Source organism: Glandiceps talaboti, chromosome 13, assembly GCF_964340395.1.
Source record: "Glandiceps talaboti chromosome 13, keGlaTala1.1, whole genome shotgun sequence".
NCBI classification, from domain to species: Eukaryota; Metazoa; Hemichordata; class Enteropneusta; family Spengelidae; genus Glandiceps; species Glandiceps talaboti.
In genome coordinates, this window is record NC_135561.1 from 18496375 (window position 1) to 18524056 (window position 27682).

General features: G+C 35.2%; 1 protein-coding gene across 2 annotated transcripts in view; it reads left to right on the forward strand.

The window, feature by feature from the left end:
- The first annotated feature begins 946 nt into the window (after nt 1–946).
- The window catches only part of LOC144445102 (protein tyrosine phosphatase type IVA 2-like), a 33901-nt gene continuing 7165 nt past the window's right edge, over nt 947–27682 (forward strand). The window contains exons 1-3 of one of the 2 annotated variants that reach the window (XM_078134657.1): nt 947–1158; nt 24597–25104; nt 27128–27220. In XM_078134657.1, the coding sequence (XP_077990783.1) occupies nt 24970–25104; nt 27128–27220 (228 nt within the window). In that variant the 5' untranslated portion in view covers nt 947–1158; nt 24597–24969. Of the gene's footprint in view, nt 1159–1191; nt 1302–24596; nt 25105–27127; nt 27221–27682 lie in introns of those variants that run through there. The other variant, XM_078134656.1, reaches the window with a different exon arrangement.

Genomic DNA, 27682 nt, shown 5'->3' on the forward strand with positions numbered 1-27682 from the left:
TATCAGTTTGATGACGCACAGAAGTTTGATAGAAGTGTACTACTACCACAGTCACAGTGAGCATATTCTATTCAAGGATGGTCATGGTACATTATGTTGTTTACTTCTATTTAGTACTATTTTATTTTTACAAATATTCAAAAATACCGTCACTGCAGCATCGGTGCACGAATCGTTTGACCATAATTGAATATGAATAAAGCTAAATATACTTAAAGGCATAATACATAATTAATTCAAAAATTAATAGAATTTTGAAAATTAAAAATTTGGAAAATTAATGTATTAATTAATATAATTTTCTATTAGCTCACAAGTGACAGTGACACTGCTTACTACGGAGTCATTGTGTGAGTTTACTAGGCTTACTGCAACTACTGTAACTAACTACTTGCATTGTAAGTTGAACTTGTAATGTAAGTTGTATCGTGTGTATGGAATTAATACCATGGTTGGTTTACTGAACCGTGGATTTACCAAAGGAAAAAATAAAAAAACAACCGTGGTCTCAGTTTTGTCACGACGTTTATCAAAATATACCAACTCCTGCCTAAATTCATTGTCCGCAGTGTTATTGATAACAAAGATCGCGATAGCATGTCAAGGTCATCGGTACGGTCAACAAGGAAGTGGGTGACGCAGACGTACTGCACACCGTGACGGCCGGAGAAGAAACCATACATAGAACAGCATCAATGAATGAATGAATGAGTCAGAGAAAAAAAGATGAATAAATTACAAGTACTAAATAATCCGACATCCTCAATCTATTGCAACAATTTCTGTATAGAGCTTTGCAGTTTATTTTTTTTTCAAAAATAGTACCGGATACTCAGCGATTTCGCGCAACACGTCAGCTGTGCTGTGCCGGCAAAAATGTAAAATGTATGCCATGCTCGAAGCCGGCGCAGTCCAGATTTTGTGTCAAAGGTCATTGAAACAAAATGGAGTGATCAAGAAAGTCGGTGTGTGACATCACGCGGAATCCTATCAGTTGGTGATACACATATATTCTAAAGGTTACATTGCGATCCGAATAGTATGTAGAATGATATGAAATCATATTTTGGGGTTGAACGGGTTCGAGGACATCCTTAATATTCGACAAGTACAGTCGCTTTTATGATCAAAAATAGAAATTCTCCTAGCAACAGCAAGGTAAGTGCGCATGCGTACATTGCGACTGACGACATTTCGTTCATTTGTCTCGAGTACTTCTTATATGTTACAACTCCAACATACTTCTTGTGTTGTTGCGATTTCTACTACTGCGGTTTCCTTCAATGTGCAGGGATATCACGGTTAGTTGGTTTAAAATTTGTGTTTCCTTTTTACCGAGTGGAATTTTGACAGAATCAGTCTGTCTTTGACGTTCCTTTCTACTCGTTCATGTCAAATCGTAGGTGGGTCGCTTTACTCGATCGCGATCGCTCTTTGTTCGGATTCTAGAACTATGTGTAAATGTTATGCAGTTGATTGCATGGGGTGTTGTCCCCTGCTATAACATGTCTGATGCCCCAATTTAGAACTTGTTAATATATATTCAATATGGCCAATAATCCAGTTTATAATGAGCTATGTTAGCGCAGGGTTTCGAAAGAATACGGTAAGTAACGGTGTCCGCACCACCGTCATCGTTCTTGTCTGATGGGTGGATTAGAGATGTCGCAGTTTAAAAATTCAATTCTGCGTCACGTTTGAAATTCTGTAATTTATTTGACTTAAGCTATAACCACCGCGACAAATTATGTGCGGAATGTGTGAATATTTTTACTGCTATTTTAAAATCACCATCATGTCAGATAGCGACGGCGGAAGGTTGAATGGAAAGCATAACTTGTCGATCGATCAAATCTTTGTTCGTGCTGATCTTGGTTGGAGGGAAAATTGGATCCTTAGAGACCAATGTATGCATTTTTTATGGTTCATATTCAAAGTACAAATGCCAGTCAACAAAATGAAACCTCCAAATTGCGTACTATGTTCAGGTGTGTCATTACCTAATTTCGACGCGAGTTGTGAAATTTTTGATCGTGCCGGTGTGCTCTACAAGCAAGCGTTCGTATGTGACTAACTACAGTCGAATCAGTCGCTACAAGGTCACCTGTCGTTGAAATGAGGTCAGCTGTTCTGATTGCATGCCGGCGACTCGTGACCATTTTATTATACTGCTTTTCCAATATGCCAATCTTTGGTGTTAGAAATGGTTTCATGGACACGGGTCTGTTGCTAAGCACAACAACATCCCCAGCATACTAGAATTTGACGCTTTTACGTGACACATAATACCCTAAAATTGTACAGTGTATGGTAATGAATGATACAGCTGTGTGGGCGACCAGTCCGACAAGCGGGCTGTGGGCCGGATGAAATTGAGTTAGAAATTGATAAATATGTTTTTATGTATGAAGTGTAAAACCGGGTTCAGTGACCACCTTGGCGTATTTTTAAGTTGATTTAGTCATCAAGGTATGAATCATTCAAAGAGGATGAAAATGGTGAAACCAAATCCCAACGTAGGAAATTGATGTATATATTATACTGAAGCAATTATTTGCTGTACTATTACTGATGACTAGGTATAATTACTTGCTAAATTTCGTAACACTGACTGTATTTTCTATTCAGAATACATATATGTGTTAATTTCAAGTAACACCTGTATACATCTATGATATTGTCATGGTTGGGTTAGCAGAGAAGATGGCAGTCACTAGGATGATTATGGTGTATTGTATGTGTCACCAACTTATTTATGGCACATGTTATTCAAGTGATTAATCAAAATTTATAAAACACCATACCTACCACAGCTTTGTCTGAAAACAGAAGTGTTCTTGTTTGATATCTGATGTACTGAATTGATTGTAAGCACTTGGAATTGTACTTCTTTGAAAATGGCCAACAGAGCATAGGCAGTTGACAATACATCGCTTTACACACTTGTGGGATTGTGTATGCCGACAAATTATGCTCCACAGAATAGACAACCGATTGCTTTGTTGTTGGTTTGATTATCATAGACTTACATGCATATATGTACAATACTTCAGCAGTGACAAGTCAATTTATTTAGTCCAAAGTATGACTAAAATCTAATACTAAATAGTAACAAATTAGGTTATGAGTTGTTTTCCTCACCCTACCATCTTTGTTTTTTAAAAGACTTCAAAAACAGTGTTAGCTAGTAAACTTGTTATGATCATATTATCTTCCTTGATGTTCACTGCTTGTCAGATTATGATGCAATCTTGTAGATAAGCCTGGTATGTCTAGAGATAAAAGAATTGTTTTGCAACTGTGTGTCCCAAATGTAACTAAGATAGATGTCAATTAAAACTCATGTACATTGTAAAGTTATTATGGAAGATCTAGTATGCAGAGGAATAGTTGGATGTAATTCTCCAATATTTTTCTTCATTCAGGCAAGGTAAATGTGAGTGACCTACAATGTAAGAGGCCGCTGTCATTATGAGTCGCTAGACGAGTAATAATAATCCTTAGGTCACGAGTATTTTCTAGCTGACTGAAGAAAAATATTAGAGAATAAACATAGTTATACCAGCACCAGTAATATAAAAATAAATCAGGAAAAGTAATAGCAATTTTGAATATTTTGACTCGTATTTCGAACACAGCAGAACCAGTGACGTAGACACACATTGTTGTGACATAGAATGATCAGAGTATATATTCCATATTTTTTGTTCAACGTGGCTCGTGCATGGTATGATATATATAGTAACTGTTCTTGACTTTATGCAGCAGCCTAGACTCTCTCGCCGGTCCTAGGGAGCATCGCTATTAGCTGTTTTGTATGTATCAATATATATACTGCATAGTTGTACTAGAATATCCTTGTACTGTGGGCCTCATCGACCGCATAGGGCTAATCATTTATCAATGCGTTTCTGTGATGCTCTGTGTTATTGCGATGCCCCAAGCATTGCAGTAACATGGAGCATCACAGTAACATGTCAACAAATGATAAGGCCTATGTAGTCAATGAGGGCCCACAGTATATTCTAGTACAACTCTGCAGTAGATGTTGGTACATACATGTACAAAACAGCCCTTTTAGTGATGTGGTGCTCTAAGGACTGTGAGAGAGTCTAGCAACACCCCTCCTCCTCCTCCTCACACACACACACACACACACCTGTCACATGCACGTTTGAGGAAGGAGAACATTTTTTCTATGTGTCATCAGTATATAGTCAGTATAATTTTCAATTGTCTATTGTTACACATGTATTTATGGTGGAATTGGTGTCTTTAATGAACCATTTTTGGATCACAAATCAAGCTGATACATAAAAACTTGATATGGTAAAATGTCCTCTGTCATGGTCCAAGGAAGGTAATAAAAAACCCACAACTGGTGAGATGCCTTGTTGCTGTGCATTGTATGTATGATGTGTATATAAACCAATAATCATTGAAGTCACCATGTCTTCCTTATACAATATATACACCAGCAGCAGTTATTTTAATAGGTTTATTTTTTACTGAAAAGGGACTATTATTTTCATTAAGTACAGTGCATATTTTTAAGGACATAACTAGGATAATTCTATCTATCATGCTTCCTTTTTGTGGAAGTTTGGACAGGGAAGAACATACCCTGTTTGTCATGTGAGACAAAATTGTGACCGGATGAGTAATCCTACTTCCGTTTAGAATATAAATCCTTGTTTGCATAACATATAATCCATGATTCAGACTCTGTATTTGAAGGCCATCATCTACTAGTGATAACAATAACAGGTGTATATTTAGAATTATGATTGGAGAGTGTTCTGAGTGTGTTATTGTAAAATAATGGTGTTTTTATATTTAGATTGAGTTCATTATTTCATGATGGGCAGGGTAAGACTAGTTATCTTTCTCCAGAATGTGAATTCTCATTCAGTTGGGTGTGTCAAAATACAGCTACACAGACGATTCCCATGTGAGCTCAAATTGTTGAATATTAGTGAAGAATAATTTCAGCAGCTGATAAAGGTAGATGCAACTATTGGTATGCAATGATGAAGAATATAGTTGATCTCCATAGCAACCAAGTTGATATTATTAACATCTGTATAGGTAATTCACACCTGTTCTTTAAATATTCCATACTAATTCATGTACCTGTGAGTGACAATGTGAAATTAAATCAATACCATCAGGTCCTGAACTCTATGATACAGACCATGTTAGTCACTGGAAATGGTGAAAAAAAATTAAGCTTAAAACGAAAGTTTTCTATGTCAAAGGAAACCCTACAAAGTGTAGACTAACTATTACGTGATGACAGCAAGAACAGTGTGTACAATGTATGTCGGAAAACAATTTTAATTAAAATGAAAGACTATTGTCCAGAATGTCTGGAGTGTGTATGAAGGGTGAGTGCTGGTTGGAATTGGTAAAATTTTATACTTGAACTGTACGTTTTGAATATTTCTGATATTATGAATTAGAGTTTCAGTGGAGAAAAGTAATAACCCCCAATAAGTCCTGATTTTAAGTTCATGGTTTTTATAAATTCATTAGAGAAAAAGTGTGGCTTTGAGTATACGTTATACAGAGATTTATGTTAGGAGTGGCCACTGACATTCCCAGTATTAAAACAAGATCTGTGTGTGTATGTGCATAGTTACATGGCCATCAGTTTACATGACCAATCTATTTGCTCTCTTATCTGTTATATTATATGTAAACCCTGGTCTCACCCAGAGATGTTTATGAGACACTTTGATCCATTTATTATCTAGGATATGTGAAACAGGACTGGGGGCAACAACTTAACAAGGTGACCTTGTGTAACGTACGGTCAAGGTCATGAACTGATTTGATTGTTGGAGGTCCGCTAAAAGTTTTTGTTCCTCATCCCAAAGTCATTACAGTCGAGGTCATGTACAATTTGTATCTCAGAGTAATGGCACTGTTGATAAGTTGGGTGAAATATGCAGACAAAAGTCAATTTAGTTTGTTCACCATAGCATATTATTGACTGGTAATGAGATTAGAATGAATAGATATATGGACATTAGGTACAAATGTAGGTATGAAACCATGTTAGTATCGGCTATGACATCACGTCAGTACCGACTAGTTTAAATAAGGCGTACAAAAATTTCATCAAATCAAATTCTAGTCTGATTTCTAAACACAGTCAATCGTAATTTCTCTCTGCTTTGTGGAAATCAGTCAAGTGATTCAACATCAAAAGAAAGCAAAAACTTCCGATTACTTTAGGGGTTGGTGATGATTTCTCAGTTGTTAAGTCGTGCTAAAATGAAAGCATTCCGACTGGAATGATTTCCCTGTAGAATTGTTGGTAATCAGCTTACTATGTACAGCTCTGTATATTATATTATGGTGCTAGTATATTATATTCTAAAATCCAGTTTTTATCAGACAGTGTCGATAGATAACAATCAGTTATTTCATCCCTTCTGTATTTCATCTTCAGAAAAAAATTGCATCTCTATCTTTATAAAAAAAATGTAATTTTTTCACTTGCTAAGGCCTAATAATAATAAAAAACGGTGTGGTTCCGATTACACTCAATTTTAGAATACAAGTAGGTGGGGTACATGTAGGTAGATTTTATATACAATGTATATCTACCCCTGATGAGTGAGGACTACACACCTCACGAAACAGTTCTGTAGGGTCTATAGCATATAATTTGGTTCAAATTTTCAAAACCTGTTTATATATATATATATATATATATTTATATATATATATATATATATATATATATATATATATATATATATATATATATATATATATATACATACATACATACATACATACATACATACATACATACATACATACATCCATCCATCCATCCATCCATCCATCCATCCATACATCCATCCATCCATCCATACATACATACATACATACATACATACATACATACATACATACATACATACATATATATATATTCTCCTTTTCAAAACGACTTGCCCTAGTCCTCATATCACTTCTCCTTGACAAGTACAATTGTAAGAGGACATTATTTCAAGCCCAGCCACTAGTACTAGTAGTATTATAAAGTCAGATAAAGTGACCCTGTTTTAGTCTCATTGAAAGTCCATGTTAAATTTAGAATGAACTTTATACATACATGTAATGTCCAGTCCACCTAGTAGTACAACCAACCAGGATAAAAACCATGAAGACTGTATGGTCTGTTTTATGACTGCATGAATGCAATGCAATGATCAATATGCCAAATCATCAAATTGCATTTACAATTACTTTGTAGTAAAATTTCAACTTTGTACATAGATGAAAAGCTAAACCGGGGAAACCTCTGTCAAAAGTAAATGTATTGTTAAACTAATATCAGTGATGATATCGTTCATTTTGTATTTCCAACACCTTTATTTACTAGTCTTTATTGTCTTTATTGTTTTAAAATTAAAAAAATTAGCATCTGATGAATTGCATCAATGTTATAAGGGATATATGGGATTATAGTATAGAACAACAAGTGGTATTTGAATCATCTCTTCACCCCAAGAGAGATCTTGAGATGCGATGTCATGGATAGAGCACTTGACTAATTATGGGAAGGGGGCATTTTACTCTCGGATCGACAAAGTTGAAAACAAACGACAATAAACGAAGGAAATGGAGGTATGATTAAGATTAAAGAAATGGAGCCCTATTCACTGCATCAGATTTTAATCAGATTGTGCTCAAACATACATGTAGGTACATTATATTACATGCATGAACTGTGGAATAAGTAAAACACTAACGTAACAGAGCCTTGTCAGATCACGCATAGACCCTCCACTATGATATGAATCCAGCCTGTAATGTTATCATGTCTTGCACCTGTTCCTCTTTGCTTTCTAATAGTCATGTGCATAAAGTCAATTGTTTGGTCACTCAGTTACTTATCAGTTTTCCAAGAAACTGGGTGGTGTTGGTATTTAGAAGTCATTCAAAACTGGACAAGATGAATGTTAGTGTACATTTGTTCTTCCCATTTATTGATGGCATATTTGTGTTACTTGGATACGCTATACTTTTCACATGTTGATGGTTCAAAAATGTGGAACTAACTTGTTGTTAACTATTAATTTATGAGCTACATGTAGATTTGTTGAAGAGTCGTTTATGTTAGTGATACTGATAGGTGTTGGCAAATTTGTGAATACGTGTGATAACATCATTTTTTGTGTGCATTTTCTTTTTGTACTTGCTAAATTGGTTATTAATTACCCATAATACCCAGTTGTGTATGTTAGTATTAATGCACTTTATTTGTACATACAGCCCTTTCAATTGTGTAATGATATCAATTTGTTGTCAAAAGTTATTATAGGTTTATACCTGAAAGATGTAAAGAAGTATTATGAAACACAGTAAATTAAGCTATTACATCGAACTTGTTAGAAACTTTGAGGTCACTGTTACCATTGGTCAACATCACTGATTTGTGTGTACATGTATAACATCACTGATTTGTGTGTATTGATGACAGGTATTTTAGGACTGTTTGACTTCAGTGAAATCATGCTGAATTTTCACCACATTTTCTGAAACTGAAAGATGCTGATATTGTTAGGCAATTACAAGTGATACTTCTAAGGACAGAAAAACTATAATCTACATGTATATGGCTCATCTTTTCTCTCTTTTTTTTGTATGAACTATATATTTTTGAAATCCAACTCACCCCCTCCTTTAACTACATGTATTTCTCAGAATATTTCCTGTCAAAGTTATCCTATTGTGTGTACAGAAAACTGAACAATTGTGTCAATTCACCCCACCCCCCCCTACATTCTACATGTTGTACCTCATCACACCACCCTCTCTCCATCTCTTGTAACCTGTCTACTACCTCACTACTCCACCCCTCACCTCCATCTTTGTAACATGTCTACTACCTCACCACTCCACCCCTCCATCTTTGTAACCTGTGTACTACCTCACCCTGCCCCCCTTCCCCTATCTCCATCTTTGTTACAACGCTACAATTTACTACGAGAAAAATCATGGCGATAATAGTGATTACAATCAAGACAGTCCAGCTGAGTGTGTCCTCATGAATAAACTAGTAAGGCCACACAGTAGAATTACATGCATACCCACTGTGGTAGATATGTGCCCAGAATTTCTATCAAATGCACTCAGAATTAGTGACTGCATACAAGGCCAATCTCATCAAATGTCTGTACATTGTATGAACCTTGGCATCATTAGAATAAATCTAGTCAACACAGAATAGACCTCGGATAATTGAAATCTACTGGGAATCTAAGGTCTGTAATATATACATGTACATGTATCAAAAAAACCTCAGCTTTTCCTTGGATAAAAGGCCAGAACTGAGATTGTGTGTCTGGTAGAGTGACAGTTCCATTGAATTCTCTTTAACAGCAGATTTTAAAACATGTATGATGAAAATAAAATAAAGAATTAGTGGGTGAAAGAAATTTTTTTAATGCCATTATGGAGTTTATACATGCATTGTACATACAAGTATTTATATAATTATGCATGTATATGTATTTAATAGATACAAAGAATGATTAAAACATTCAGTGTGCAAAAGAAATGTTTTCTACACCACACTATATTTAGGAGATCATGTATATGCATGTACAATTTAGATGCAAAGAATAATGAAAACATTGACAGTTGCACAGAACCGTGATCAGGATTAGCTCATGACCTTAGATTTGTTTTCTGTAAAACTTAAATCCATAAGTCAGAATCCCCAGGTGTCTATACCATGGTGTACATGTATGTACATTACACAAATCTAGCAGACACATTCATTGGTTTGTAATATTCTCAAGTCTGTATGTAGACTCAGTTTGAAGAGTATCGGTACCATGAATAGGCCTGGACATTACTTCATTCTTTATAGTGTACAGTATGTGAATTCATGTACTTTTGGTAGACTTGTATTTTGAATACAATTGTATGTATAACCTGGGCTTTGTATAATTGTATGACACGATGTGCAAACCAAGTTGCCGCCATTCAGACTAAAAATGTAGGATTTGTTTACCACAAATACAAATGTAAACATGTCTGTGTCATCATTTCGTTGTTGCATGAACTGTTTAACAAAATGGAAACATTTTCTTTTGAAAAAAAAAACCCAGCCATTTCTTGAAAACTGAAATTACATTTTCAACTAGAATATACAAATAGTGTAAATCTACCACTATTTCAGTAAATTTTAAAAACAACAACAACAACCTGAGACTTTAACTTTTGCGTCTGAGAGTACTTTACATGTAATATGCCTAATGCCAGGTATAGTACAGTGTGCCCTCTGATGATAGCTAAATTTTGTTGTTGTGAGTCAAAATGATAAAAACTTGTCATTTCTTGTAAGTCACCACATACAAAATGTAGTAAGAGATAAGGGAATACCAAATTTTGGTGCGTCACTAGACATTGTGTACATGTACGTCAGTGGCGCGACAACTAGGTTTAGAGGGCACACTGGTCAGGCCAGTACATGTACATGTATGTTCTGTCTAAATATCAAACTAGCAATTGTTGTACAGATAATATATTGGTACATATTGACGTATCAAAATTTCTAGTATTCCCTCTATACATCTACATATAAATATATATATATATATATATACATCTACATATAAATATATATATATATATATACATCTACATATAATATATATATATATATATATATATATATATATATATATATATATATATATATATATATATATATATATATATATATATATATATATATATATATATATATATATATATATATATATATATATATATAGACCATGAAGTTCTGTACAATGATGTTTATTTGGAATTTTAAGTTTGTTTTTGCCATTTCCATGGTTTGTCTCAAAATATAAAATCTGTGAATACAAATAACCTGGTGTGACATTCCATATAGACAAAATTGTGTTTGAAATGAATAGTAAAAAAATTCCAGCTACTATTACACAATGAAGATGTTTTTCAGCTAAAAAAAATCAAAATAGTCTGTTCTACTAGGATATTATGCAATAACGTCATATGTAATGAATAAGCTTAATTATTAATATAATACTTGTTTTCTCCATAATCTCAAGATCTGCAGACATATAGCCATAAATCATAGATTATGTTCTGAACTCATATCTTGGTATTCCCCTGGGAATGATCTACTTATCCATTGCTGTGGTGCCAGTTTGTTGTGGAGTTTTAAGGTGTATGATGTATTTGTTCTGTCTGATGTCAGCTATTTTGTTCTCCCCTCCTATTTAATAAAATAGCATAGTAACTTAACTTTGTGAATACAAATGTACGTGTACAGGTCTGAATAATGATATCACAAGTACGGTGCAGTGCATACATGTATGAAGCAGGTGATGTTTTGGACAGTGGTTTAATTCTTGAGAGTGGATGACTTGACAAGGGCAATGTAAAATGACAAATGGATACACTCCCAGTGTGTGTACATTACATGTAGGCGGAAACATCAAATTTACAGTATACAATGTAATCAGCATAAATGCAACAACTTGGACCAGATCCAAAAGTTCCGTCCATGTACAATGTAGACAAGACCTTTTGACATAGTGGGGAAATAAAGAGAATTATTTCGTGTAAACTTCTTTTTCAGTGTTTTCTTAATTTCCTCGTTAAATGTATTTGCTGTCATTACAGGCCCATTGACCCAACCCTTAAAAATGTTGTCAAATTTGTAGTATCCAAGTTCATTTTATCAACAGTTTCAGTCTCATACTCTGTACAGGTACAAAAGGTATATTCTACTTTTACAGTTTATTTACATGAGGTCTCTCAGTAACGCTTTTGTACAGTTAGAGTGTGTATCAGTTATTGGCACCAGATTAGAATGCTATATTTCGGACGTACTGTAGCAACCAGTAAGGGGAAACACTTGGTTCTGGTGGCAGTTGTGATACTAATTTTGCTTTGAATGAAGTGGATTGAAATTTGATGTCATTGTATCATATCAAGATTGTATTCAGAAATTACAAGTCATAGAGGACTTGATACTCTTGTTACATTATGATTTATTCAGGGAGACCATTGCGGATTTCTCTTCAGGTCAAGTGTATGGAAGATGTAATGGCCATGGTAGGATGCATGTACAACATTCTACCCTTCATAATAAGTTCATTTGAATATTCATATGAGGCAGATACATGTTAGGTTGTCTACTTCGGAAATGAAAAAAAGAAGTGAAATGAGCTGGTACCCTATGAATTGATACATCCTGGAGTAGGTACATGTACAATCATTCTGTGTATATCATATGGTATTAGATTTTAATTCAGTCTCCCAGAACACATTATCATGTTATTACGACTATCAGTCTTTTCAATGAGGTGATCATAATGAGTCTCTACTGGTGGGCCATTTTTTAGCTTTTTTAATGAAAAATGTATTATTGTAGCCTGAGGTGACATAAACTGTGCTGAGGTGATAATTGGTGTGTCCAGATAATACATTTTGTAACTGCTAGAAGTGAAGAAAATTGTATACTGATGTAAATCTGTACAAAATGTACAAATGGACCTAAGTTTACCCTGCCCATGCCTTACTGTACATGTATGATGTAGCTACGATTTCTTAAAACCATTGACTTTGAGAAAAGTGTCTCCTTATAAAGTTTGCAAAAGGCAATGAAATGATGGTGTCATGAAATTTTGTATATGGATGCACTGGAAAGAGAAAAGCACTTGTCATTATTGTAGCAGACACTCTAACATTACATTTAGAGTAGACTGTCTCAGTCTGCTGGTTTGGTGACTTTGCCAGGGCTATGTGACACAGTTTTGGTATATCATGTAATCACTAAGAATACCAAATACATGTAGATACAGTGAAATACAGAAACATTCTCTGAACTCATAACCAACTGCAGATACTTCGTCTACACTATCCAATGGCAATATTCAGCAAAGCCAGTGGATTGAAAATTAGAAAAGAAAAGAGGACGATTTCTGTACCAGGAAATACTACATGTATGAGAGAAAATAGAATAAATATGGGAATTGAGGTTACATTGTTTTCGGGGTAGGACTCATCTGTTGACATTGTAGACACTTAACATAACAGTTTTACATGTACATGTAGTTTGATAAAATATGGCATCACAAAAGAAATAAAACCATAAGGTTTTTGTTATCTCACTTCTTAGTTTGATCACATGAAATTGTCATAATTCATAATTGATATCATATGTTTGATGAAATAGTATAAGCCATTAAAAATAAATGTTCCTTTTAGACTCAATGATACCAGCAAGTATGTGTTCCTCTTTGCTGTGTTTTTTGCATGTGATCCTGTGGGTTATAAAATGATAAATGTTAAAAGTGTCGTCAATTAGTGGAATGGTCATGAAAATATATCTCACACACACACAGACACACACACAGACACAGACACACACACACACACACACACACACACATCATGCACACCAAAAAGTAATTATCTTGGCAAGTTGGCAAAATGTTCGCATCAGAGTGAACCAAAGAAAGTATGTGTACACATGATACTTAGTAACTTTTTGTAAAATGTTTGCCATAAAAAATCAGAGATGAAGAAAAAGAGCATGATAAATTACAAATGCATTGTGGGCGAGTTTTGCCCATTGTACCATGCATAAGTGAAAAATATGTAATGTACATGTACATCTTGGTCATTTTCTACGCCATGACAATGTGCGTCTGTGTCATAGCAATGCGTGTCTACATCACGAGTTCTGCTGTGTTCAAAATATGAGACAAAACATTCAGAATTGCCATTACTTTCCCCGATTTTGCTTTGATATTACTGGCACTGGTATAATTATGTTATTCACCAATATCTTTCTTCATTCAGCCAGGAAATACGTATGACCTTATTGGTTTGTCTATTACGAGTCACGAGATGAGTAGTGACAAAGGCCTCGTATTTTCCCTGACTGAACGAAGAAAAATATTGGGGAATAATATCCCATTAATCTTTATTACATCAATAGTCAGTATGTTAGTACTGATAGTGAATATGAATTATTGAATATCGTCATCAAGTGAATTTGATCCTCCTGGGTGATCATGACAGATTTTGAGAAATGGCCATGTAGATTTGAGTGGTTTTTATTGTGAATAAGAATTGATGAACGGAGAGATAACAACAAGTCAAATTAAAGGCTATTATCTGAATGCCAGATGTTGTCACACAATATGACCTTTAAATCCAAGCATTTTTTATAAACATACATGTTTGTCACATACCATTGTTAAATTCCACTGTTTGGACAACCTAGGGTCTCATTTCAGTCATTCCAAACAAACACGGTCAACAAGTTTTGACTTGAAAGATTTGCCATTAAAAATAAGAAATCCATGCGGAATGTACGTGTACAAGTTGTTTTCATGATTACTCAGAAGCATTTGAATATAATGAATTATTTTGGGGCGATGTCGCCGTCTAGCTGCCGGCAGGGCCTCTTATTAGTGTCGCAGTACAGACAGTGCACACAATGTGATTATAAAAAGTGATATCTGTTGCTGGGATTCACATTATCTGACCTTTGAGTTTAATACGCTTTGATATAAAGCCTTCAAATGAATGCCAGGATCTATATATGGATGGTGGTTGTCATGTGAAAACTGAGTGGAATCCGGACTATGCTTTAAGACATGATCAAAACAACATTGTTAGCAATGCTTTACTTCCAAACTTCGATAGTTAGGGTTGTTTTCTCCTTCAGTGAGGCCTCATAGATTATATATGTATATTTGTCGTCTCCAACCTATGTTGCTCAAAAAACGTGACACTCATAGAATTAACTTGTAGCCAATATACATGTATACATTGTATCATTCATTCTAAACAAAAGGGCGTGATCGCAGTGTCAGTGTTCTGTCCAGGATATATTGCAAGGATGGTCTCTATTTTGTATATTAATTTACATATGAATAACATTGGTTTTTCAAGAAGTATGTGCATGATAAAATAGTTTTATAAATTAAAAATCCAAAATAAATACCCACTCCTCATCCATATGGTCACTTTAACATGCATACATGAAGTAGCACGGTGCACCTGGGTATTTTGAACCTCGTAACTCATGTATTTAAGTGAAAAGTTAATCCAATGAAAAAAAGAAAATTAAAAAGTTTCATGGCATTCTGAGGAGTACTATCCACTAATGAAATTATATAATTATAAATTATATTTCATGAGTGGATTTTGTTCACTTGTCAGAATTTGAGAACACTATAAAAATGCTGTTTATGTCAAGTACAACATGTATAGCAGACGCTAATCTTCAATTTTCTAAAATTAAAGTTTATTTTAGAAAAGTAATTAATTAAAAATAATAAAAGCATCCAGTTTATAATGGTGAGTGTCAGAGTATACTAATTCCTAAAGCATTTGAAATACAAAAAGTAAGCTACATGTACCATAATTGACTACTGGCTTGATATTGTACATCCATATATACATCATGTACCAATTGATGATAGTTGTATTAACCTTGTAGGCTTGAATCACTCCCACAAATTGCATTATGTATGAGGTAAGATATTGTCAAACATAACTCCTTACTAAGAAAGTACAATTTAGCAGCTCTAGGAAATGAAGTAGTAAACAGTATAATTATAGCATTGCCCTTCTTACAAGTATTTTGAACTGTACCATGTCTTGCACACAGATCGTCATCCAACTCCAGATATTATTAGTCTAGTTCCTATACGGTATCGTTACGATTTACACCTCCACTCAGAGTTAGAGACCACGTTGGCATCCACACTAAGATATTATGTGTTACTCAAACGTCCCATTTGATTATCACAAGTGTGTCTGAAATACAGTGTTTGGTACATGTGTGATATTTAGTATGGAGGTGACTGTTGTACTGCTATGCTGATAAAAAACCTGCCATTTCCACTTTAATGAGAGTTCTAGTACATGTAATTAAAGTCAAATATTGTAATTAGTACACTATTCTCCACGGGTAGGACCAAGAATAAAAGTTAAAGTTTGACAACTTAGTTGGGTAGGGCTTCGGATATAGTTAAACTTTAGGTACACATTAAGGACTTGGCCTAAAGACTTGGCTATCTGACTTGAAATACTGGCAAACAACATTTTCAAGCTAGCTATCCAAGTCTCTGGCCTAAATGTATAGTAGGTGGGACTTGGGATGTAGTCAAACTTGGAATAGTACTTGGAACAGAAACTTGCTTTAAAATATGACAATATTAGAAGAGGGAAGAGGAAAATAAATTAGATATGAAAGTACTGTGATTCCACAACTGTAGTTCTAAGTGATTCATTTGGAAAGAACACAGCAAAATCAAACGAAAAATAAATTGATGTCCATGTCATTAACTTTGGAAGAAGTGCATTTATATTTACAGGAAATCAGACAAATTTATCATTTTGAATTTTAAAAAGTAAACTCGTGTATCTGTATCACTGATCAGTGAAATAATTAAATATTAATCCAAAAATACGAGTGACCTTAGGAGCCTTTGTCACTACAAGTCCGAGTCACTCGATGAATAACGACAAACCCTTAGGCCACGAGTATTTTCCAGGTGGATGAAGGGAAATATTGAGGAATAATATAATTATACCTTCTAAATCATAATTCATGAAAAATCATATTTCAATCACCGCAGAACCAGTGACGTAGAACGGATTGTCTTGACGTAGAACAACAAGTAGGGTACAATGTATATAATCCCTGTTTTTGGTATAATTTTTCTTATGACCCAAATTAGTATGACCCATTTGGAATGAGAGAAAAAGACATCAAACTCATCAAAATAAATAGGTTGTCTGAATAGGCATGCTACATGTATAGTAGGAAGTAGGCTATATAATAGATCTGCTGTATACCGGCTGGACAACACAGGAAGTTGGAAGAGCAACTAGCATTACATATACAAAATGTGTATGGTGCCCTCTTTTAGTTGACTCTTATGAATTATGCATGATGTACATGTATATTGTCAGACTGACTGATGGACTTAGCTTACAAGATGTTGGACCCGACACCAGGTAAAATGTTGACATGCCACATTTCAACTCTTGACATTCAATTGGTCGGGTAGTACATGTATAAACACTATCTCTTGCCAAGTATGCATTACATGTCTGGAAGTCTACTGACAAACAAATGTTGTACATTAGCTATGTCGTAATGGATAAAATGTGTTAGTTTGAAAATACCGAGGAATAGAGAGTCATTTCTCCTGTATGTAAATGGAGAAGTAAGCAAGGATTTACATGTATGTGCCTTGGGGACTTCAGCTGACATTATCGTGGTATGTCCTAGGCTCTTCAAAGAGAAAAGACACAAGAATTTCCTGATTCTTCAACTCTGTAAAAAAATATTTTAAAGCAATCTCATCTATAAAAGTGAAGCTGCAGGCAATTTCATTTCCCCAGTTGCTAACACATTTGGGTGCAGTGTTAGTGCCACCGTGGTGTTAGCACGGAACTAGCCCGATTCTAGCCCTATCAGGAAGTACCGGTAATTCGGGAGCTATCCCTGTACAGAGAATGTAGTGCAATTTAATTTGCTTGACTGGCTATGGAACGTATACAAAATATTCCACTGAATCAAAGCTGAGATTTTAAGCCATATTGGAAAATAATTTTGTTGATAATGTAGATAACTAATGATGTCGAATCCAAGCTTAGTAGTTTACATGTACAATGTCTGTCATCCAATCTGTCAGTTGACTGAATTAAATTGCAGGCTTTCAAGTTTCATGTCTTCAAATTTCATCATTACGAAGTAGTTTCAAATCCTCGATAAATTTTGATATTAAATTGCTACCATGTAATAGATTTCATTTCATCTGCTTTATTAATAGTGTTATTTCAAAAGAAAAATATTTCATGCACACCGTGAATTGGATTTGTAAAATTAGAATTTATTCGATTGTTGTCATTGGTGGTTTCCAAGGTAACAGGCTAACATGTATTGGCAGGGTGAACAAGAAATAGCACTGATCAATACTTAGTTAATATACATAGGACAGGTCTGTACAATGTATAGACATGTACATGTGTGGGTTACCAGGTAAGCACAAGTTGTGATTTATTGGTATGCGTGATTTAGTCTGCCACTGTGGTTTGAATTCTAAATACATGTCTGTGTCCTGTTACACAAAAGATGTTCTCTGTTTGCCTGTCTTTCTTCTATCTTGTCATTTGTGTTGAACTTTGACCTCAGTGTACAAATGTACCGTAAATAGAGTGCATCTTTCTCAAGAGTCATACAATGGCTTCCTTGATGTATTGTATTGTACAGATCTTTGTAAGTTGTACATGTACATGTACATGTAGCAGATATAAGAATGAACGACCCTGAACTTCAAGCTGGACATTGTACACTGTACCAGTATATATATTGGTACCAAAGTACATGTAGTGTTTTTTGTGAAAGGTGACCTACATTTTTGTATTATAATCAACAGATGAAGGAAATCTGATAGAATTTGCATAGATTTGCATATATTTCCATATCATGTATACATATATACATGTATTTTTTTTTCCTGGGAATCGTCCACTGTCCCGGCAGATTTCTTTTTATGTAGATAAATACATGTATACGCACAAATGCCCTAACATTTCTACAGAAATGTATTCAGGTTTGGAACTATGTAATGTGTTCCATATCATGTCCCCTGTGGAATTGTCAAAGCTTTCCGAGTCAGTCCACGGGCTCTCCTGGAGTCACCCAGGCCCGGCAACATGGCATCTACTGGGTCTGTGTACTGTTTGAATTCACAGATTATTTGATAGCGAAACATAACTTTTTTTTAAGCAACGGAAGAACAATTTCCAATCTTGATATTCCTATATTTGTATAACTCATAAAAAAACCCAGTAAAGAGTAGAAGTCACTTTGTAGACTATGAGATACATGATAAAACCAATTAAAACATGCACTATACATAATTTCTTACTAATGGAGAGCTGGGAGCACAGTAATTTTGTTACCCCTAGCAACAACTGAGGATAGTTGCTAATGGGCAACAATGATGGGCGACTATGGATTACTATTCCCTAGATAGCCATCAGCAGATGTATTTTTAGCAGACAGACTTGTTGTGAGTGTAGTACCATGGCAAAGTGATAAACATGCCCGCCTACATCATGTATGTCTTCATAAATATTAAAAGAGAAAATAGTACGAAGTAATTTCAAATGTGCATCACTTCAAGTATCAGTCATACCCAACAAATCATGTTTATTAGTGCCGTGGAAGTTTGTAGGATTCTCAGCAATTTGTGATATACTCAATCCAATGGAAGGACATGTCAGTTTTAGAGTAGTTTCAAACTGTATGGTAATAGTTTCTGTATGATGATGTTGGTAAGGAATACTTACAAGTTGTATCTTCAATATAATATTCAATCTATTTATTCTTAATAAGGAAAATAGCAGTGTTCTATCAATTTCAGCTTCAACAAGTGTTGAATGTGTTTGTGTGGACCTGGAGAAAACTTCATGTACGGATTTGAATATTTCTGTGAAAACACACACACACACACACACACACACACACACACACACACACACACACACAGTGCACACATACGTGTGCATACGTATGATACACAAGCACACATGCACATCAGTGTTCTCCCCAGGCCCTTGAAGCGGCACGGCACCGTGACGCTTGGACGGCAGGCCGTGACGCTTGACAATGTGCCGTGACGCTTTAGATCTTGCCCGACATCCTTGTTTATGATATGGTAATGATTACCAGACAGATTTCATTGAAGTTTGCCATCAGTATTGTTTTCGATAGGAATAAAATGCGTAAACCCGCTAATGGTAGTGTGATTCACACTCGGTACAACAGCTTTCGGTAAATCAAAGGCAAAACCGGCCCATCCGTAATGTCGGTTCGGTTTGACAACTATAAAATCAAACGATGCCGTGCCATTTTGCTATAAAGTATAAAAGTTCGACAAACGCATGAAGTTGACATTCAGTGTCAAGTTAATTTTCTATGAGTGACAGAGTAACAGTGATAACACCGTATGTCTCAACCCAAGAGCATGAGCATGTGCATTCTTCAATGTCATGAAAAGAGTTGAACAGACTAATGTACCTTTCGATAAAGTGGCAATGTTATCTCCGATTATCAGCTTCATGTTCAATTTTACCCTGAAAACATGTTTAGTTTGTAGTTTGACATTGTAATTTGTAGACTGATACATCGTACGACTACACATGGATTTTCCAATATGGCGGCCATGACGTCACAAACTATCGCGAGTTTTGGAAGTCCTCCATAGGGAAGTATAGTAAGTCTCGTGTATCACGATATTTCGGACTAACACGATGTCTGCCGGTTGCTGTACACAAACTTTTCGTGTTTCGAAAGTCTAATTTATCTGTGGACATTAAGATTTAAATAATTTCAGCTTTCCTAACAATAATAATCAATAACACTGCTTTATGAGTTTCTTTTTGGTGCTAATATTTTGAATTAAGAAATTGGCCTTCAACTTTCCTTTGGTCACATGTACATGTACTACTTGTTTGATATTAATTTTATTATGATGTACTTTGATTTTTCGGGAATATAATTATATGTAAATTGATGCTAATTTATGCTAATGAGCAGATATCCTTTCAACAAATCCTGGGGAGAACACTGCACATATGCATGCGTGCGCACACACACACACACACACACACACACACACACACACACACACACACATGTATATCCATACATGTATGTACATGCATATATCATATGATACACATGCATGCACATGCACAAACACACCTACACACTAGACTAGTATACCTGTAGACATCTATATATATCTAATACATGTATACTAACTTCATTAGAAACAGATAAATTCCATATAAAGTCTTAGTAAATACTGATAATCCTAGTTTTTTATCCGTTGTAAATATCCTATTTATACTTTCTATTCATCTTTACTTCATCCAAAGTATAAAAACTGTGTGATAGGGAGTTTAGAGTTGCATAATTTGTTAGACATGAAAATTGATAGAGACAAGAAAATCTGACTGAGATGTAATCTGTATAAATAATTGATTGATGGACTATTAATACGACTGTACTAATGAGTTCGTAAATCATAAATACAACTAGAAATGTCAGACACTGCAATATGTCATCTCATCATTTCTGGATTTGTTCGTCATATTTTTATTTTTACAATGGTTTAAAAAATTGTGATGGATCATTCCTTCTCTCTAGCCCATAGACAGCCATCGGATTGACACAGCTGGATGTGGTCCTTCATACTATAGCGTCTGTGAAAAATCTTTGAGAGTGGGCAATCACAATGAAGCAATCCCAAGTTGCAAGTGAAGAATAGAACATGATACCAATAAAAATCACATCCTATGGATTTCTCTGACTTAAGATTTGAGATTTCTGTTGTTTGCAGCATTCATGTATTTCATAACTTAATTGTTACCATGGATATATAGATACATGACATGTATGCGACGTCTGAGGTCAACTTGAAAGTCATTGTGAATCTCCAGGTGTAAGATCTATTCTTCTGTTTCTTTGTGACCATGGTGATGTTAATATCAAGGATCAGATAAGATGGCACGTTTTTCTTCCTTGATGTGAAAAGATGCATTGAACATGAGTACGCAGAAGATCTTTCAAATGAAACAGACAGCTCCATGTGTATTTTCATGAAATTGATAAACACTGAAAAGATTTTTAGAAGAAAGGATTAATAGTATAAAACGAGTTGTCACGGTTACATATAGAGCTTATAATCTGAATGATAGACAGTTCAGTCAGAATCAGAACGCATTCAGCATTTTCCAATTTATAAAAATGATGTTTCCAGAAATAGACGATGTTATTCAGTAACAATGATATTTGTGTGAATATATTGACTGTCAGTCTTATTAGTTTACGTGATATTCAGGATTGCTTTCAAACAGTATTCCGATGCTCAAAGCATACATGTTTTGTGACATCTATCGGTGGTGAGTAACAAAATTCTGCTGTACATGTAAATTATTGTTATAATACTGTATAGGTATGCATTTTCAAAGCAAAGCTGTTTTTTCAGGGTGTTAATATTGCTTCCTGTAATATTGTAACTTGGAAATTTTGCTTGCGATATACCATACTTTCCTTTATCTGACACAGTGGGTTTTAGTCCTCTAAATATTGAAGGGTAATAATGTCTTTTACTCCTAGATTGTGTATGTGTAGTCAAGACATTAGATATGCAATTTCTTAAATAAGTTAGGGGAGGGGGGGGGGGGGGGGGTCAGTTACGTTATTACCAGGTTTGCTTGCCTGTCATCCGACTATTCCAGCATTATTGAAGCCTTCCCTATTCAGACGGAGTGTGATGTTCAAAATGCTCAAAAGCAACTACAATCATTTGTGAAATTCAATGTGGTTTAGTTGTATTATTAAGTACAAGCTACATGATGTATACTATATTTGTATATATGTAATCTAGATGCTATCCATGGCATTGAATCTCTAGATCTCTCTTTATCTCAATATCATCGCAAACCATACATTTCAAACCCATATATTTAATATTTGATGTGTACCTTGTGTATATTATGGTAATTGAGCATGTGTCTATTTCATTTTTACAATTAGAAATATTCAACTGTACCAGAAATCATGGCTTGAGTCTTTCAAGAAATGTTGAAATCAAGTTACTCTCATGGAATATATGTTGATTGTAAACCCTACATATGAAGGGCTAACTAATGTAACTAGTTTCACACCTACATATTTAGATGGATTTTTTCATGTAAACAAGAATGAAAATGTCAATGTTTCAATCTTTAAGAGTCTGAGTGCTTGTATTGTTTCCCAGAAATTGTTGATTGAGTGGTACAGTAGTTAGAAAATCATTTGTTTTGCCATGACTCTTTCTTTACCATCAATAGCCAATCCCAATTTGCAAATACTTTATAGTGTGCACTCCTCTTGCAATCAATGAAAATGAAATTCAAACATTGAGTTCGTTTCCAAGCCTTTTTTGAACTGAAATGGTAAAGTAGGCATCGTAATCTAAGATCTAAGAATATTCACACCTGTCACCAAATAGAACCAAAAAATGTGTCCTGAAAGAATTAGCATACATATAGGTACATTGTATGGATGGACTACCGGTACATTGTACATGTTCCACACTCGTCTCTGTTGGTCAGTGTGATAAAACTTGCAATTCTTGTGAGTCACCACATAGTAAGAGATAAGGGAACACCAAATTTTGGTATGTCACTAGAAATTGTGTACGCCAGTGGTGCATCAAATTGTCTTTTAGAGCACACTGATGTACATTTAGTGAATCATTATAATTGCTAATATTAGAGATTTATAATATTTATAATCTGTATATTGTTTCTTCTTAGTTATGACTCATTATGCTGCCATGATAGGTTTTTTGAATTTAAATGACTTTAAATATGAAGTCATCATACATTTCAATTATGATACCATATGACACATAACAGGGATGTAGATAACGGCTGGTAGCCAGGAAAACAACCAGCTGCTCCATATTTCATATATATTACTGCCAGCATAATATACAAGTACCCCCCCCCCCACCCTCCCCCCCCCCCCCCCCCCCCCGGTAGTATTGTACTTTTTTAGGTGTAAATGTAATGTTGATACAAAGTCAGGCATTTGGTGCCCTTCGAATGTTAACAATAGTGACACCTGTAGTACATGTACAAACATTGAACATATATTTGTATACCTTCTTGGTATGAAGAAATGATTATTGTTTGGTTTCCATGTGAAACTTGTAACACTGCAAACTATAGTAAACTGTGCCTCTTCATGTAAATGATTGTACTGAATAATAATCATGTTAGTTTTTATATAGCACACTTTCCCACTTTGTACTCAAAGTGCTTTAGTTATTACCCCTGGCACGGACCTATATTGACACAACATCCCTTTATACTCCCTCAACTCCCTAGGGAACATACAATCCATTGCAGCCTCTGTAAGCACATAGGATTAAAAAAAACATTCACATTGCAACTATCCTACCAGGTCCCCAATTATACAGCTGGGTAGACTGAGGTACAATCGTGGTTCACATCTTGCCCAAGGACTTGAGCCATCCAGAAACAAATGACAGCGATGGGGCTCAAACCTGCAACCTGCATATTCAAAGCCAGCCACTCTAACCATTCGCCCATTGTGACTCCACAATAAAGTTAATTAATAAGAGACAATTACTGAATAATCAATTCATGAGGAGAAACCTTGCATGTACTTATACAGATGTAGTACATTCCCACCAATCAGAGTGTTTTGTTGTGTAGCTGACGCAATGAAACATACATTGTAGCAAGCTTAAACTACATGTACCGATATGTGCTTCATGGGTAAAAATTATTTATTTTATTTAATACACACAAGACAAACAGTAAAAGTACTTGTACAGTAATTCCATGTTACTCTGACTTATTACATAATCATCACCTCCCCCCCCCCCCCCAAAAAAAAAAAGAAAAAAAAAAGAAAAAAATATGAACAAACAGTGATAGTTACTGGTATGTTTTCCTCTTCCTTGCAGTTTTCCGGTTGCTTTGGAGTGACATTTATGGAGTTTATCAAGAACAGCGGAGATTACTGCCAGAGCCAGCACGAGTAAGTGCCACCTGTAAGAACAACTGAATAAGGCACCAATCAAAATACATATCAAGCGCCAAAATAACTCTGATTTTTAAACAAATATTCAAAAAAGGCGGATGGGGTAAAAACACTGTACTACTGTCCAAATCAGTCACATAGCGTATGAGCTGATTACTGATTTGCCTGTCTACCCAGAGAGGAGAAATATTATTGTCTCTTTTGAGTCACTGCATCTGACTGGCTGTCTCTCCGAGTCACTGCACCTGATTGGCCGTGGAAAATTAGTTGTCTTCACTTGGGATATCTATTTTCAAATGCCAGACTACAGTCACATTAATAATATGGCTCGCAACAATTACAGACCAGCGCCAGCTGAGATTTGCTACAAGGGCATGAAGTTCCTGATTATTGACCGCCCAACCAAGCAAACTATGAGTACCTTTATTGAGGTGAGGACCAGAAACACCAACAATCGAAAACTTACCATCAATAGATCTGTTGTTAATCTCGATATATATGTGTATGAAGCCCAAAGAATTTACAAATACATGGAATGGCAGTCTTGTACCAACTTTTTAATACTGTACTTCTAGAGCAGTATTTTTATGGGCTTCTCTCGCATACATTGAGATTCACAAAAGATGTACTTGTGTGGTCTGTTTAGCACAAGCTGTGGCCCATACAAAAAGTAGTTACTATGTGAAAATTGAATTCAAAAGTTTTTAATATGCATCTGTACCATCCTTTGCCAGTTCATGTAAAGAAATAATCAGTGGTACTATACAAGGGCTTACACATGTTCATCTTGAATTAGAGTATTTATAGAGTAAGAGTAAAAGAAGAACACTACTCTAGGAAATAGTCATTTTCAAAAACTATAGGTTCTTAAGTCATTTCGTGATTTTATATCACCTACAATTACTTGCGATTTAATGATTCCTAAGTGCCTATCAGTGTAAAACATCTCATGAATATTCATTGTTCAACCATGAATAAACATTTCTGCTGACTCCCTTGAGGCAATGTGGCCCACAGTAAAGATACCCTGTAAAGGCACACGATCAATTAGATGTTTCTCTGAAATCGCAAGTATGTGTTTTCATCTCATGAATATTCATTGTTCAATCATGAATAACCATTTCTGCTGACTCCCTTGAGGTAATGTGGCCCACAGTAAATATACCCTTGTATTAAAGGCACAAGATCAATTAGATGTTTCTCTGAAATCGCAAGTAATTTTAGGGGATGTTACTTTGTATAACCATAAAATGACTTCCAGAACCCATAGAGTTTATGAAAATGTCTCTATTTCTTGCCTGGAATAGTGTTCCCCCTTAATGAGTACTGTTCTCAGACTGTTATGTCGTTTTTGATGACAATCATTACATTTATCAGATGAAATTGAATGATAAAAGTTTAATGGGTTTAAATTGCAAGGTAAATAAGTGGTAGCCACGGCCCTATCAGCTAAATCTTCTGAAGACTATAAGATACGTCATGTTGTTAAAGCCCTATTAGGTTTCTAAAGCTGTAGAGCTGTAGCTGATAGCATGGTACAATTGTTGTATCTAACAGACTAAGTAAATCCTACATGTAAACCAGGTTGCACTGTTGTCCTGACTACAGATACCGTGAAATGAAACGTTTCCGACTAAATGTTGACACAATGGCCACAGTATTTCTAAATTGTACATACTCCAGTGAACTTAGTGTTGTATACACTTGTAATAAGAGTCAAGACCTCAGGTCTGCACTTTTGGGGAGTTGCTGAATATAGCTCACAGGTACTGAGCACCTCTGTGTGGGTGCCTTCACAGTAGACAGAATAGCTTGAGGGTTCTAGCAGCTTTACTACCATGAACTTAACTTTAATTGCTTTGTTGAAGTCTTGTACTATGAAATGAAGTGATCAACATATTTCAGACTATGTGATGAAATAGTGCCTGCTATTTCTAAATCATACAACCAGTGACAGGCAAGCATTGACAAGCAGAACTTGCTATAAGCAGGAAAAATAAACAACTGAATTGGATTAATAACACTTTGTACAGCATGTTGGAAGTATTGATACCTGTTTCACATTTCATGGTTTGATAAGAACAGTTGTATGGCCTCTTCACATGTATTTGGAATGGTAGGGGGAGGGTGGGACTTGTAGTTGTTTGTGAATGTGAGGTATTATGGCAAGAGGCCATAAAACTGTTCTTATTAAATGTTTGAATGTAATGCATGTCTCTGTACTTCCAACTCGGTGTGCCAAGTTGTTATTAATCTAATTCATTTGTTTACTTTCCCTGTTTGTAACAATTTTCGCTTGTTAACGTTTGTCTGTCACTGGTTGTAAATACTCTAGTCAACTATTATCCTGATTATTAACTTTGTCAAGTCTCAGGTTATAGGTACAATGAAATGACACATTTGTGAGTATAAAATACACTATTTTATAACTTGTACTTGCTCTTAACATTACAGGAATTGAAGAAACACGGAGTGAAGGATGTAGTGCGTGTATGTGAACCAACATACAGTACCGATATCTTAGAGAAAGAGGGTATTCGAGTCTTGGTAAGTGTTAGTGCTTGACTTGTTACAAAAAATTGTACTTGCACAGTGTTATTGTCGATACCTGCAATAGCAAGGTTGAAAGTAAACAAGGAGCTGGGGGGGGGGGGGGGTGAGATATTCTCACATGCACTTATCGTAATGCATGTGTAGCACGTGGAGTAGAAGTCATGGTGTAGACCAAGAAATCTAAAGATTGTACATGCATTTGTATGACACGCTCACATGGTGGTGGTAAAATTCTATTTTTGGGTAACAAAGATTGTTGTGTCTCATTTTGTAGATTTACTCAGCAGTTTTTCTTTCACCAATGTTGGTCCAGGCATTCAGTGTTTTATTATGTACTGTAGATTGGTATTACAATGGTTTGCCAAATAGTATGAACACTTTGCTGAGAAACATACATATTTTTATGAGCAAGACAACTTTAGAAGTAATTGGATATGAGATCCTTTATCAAAGCTG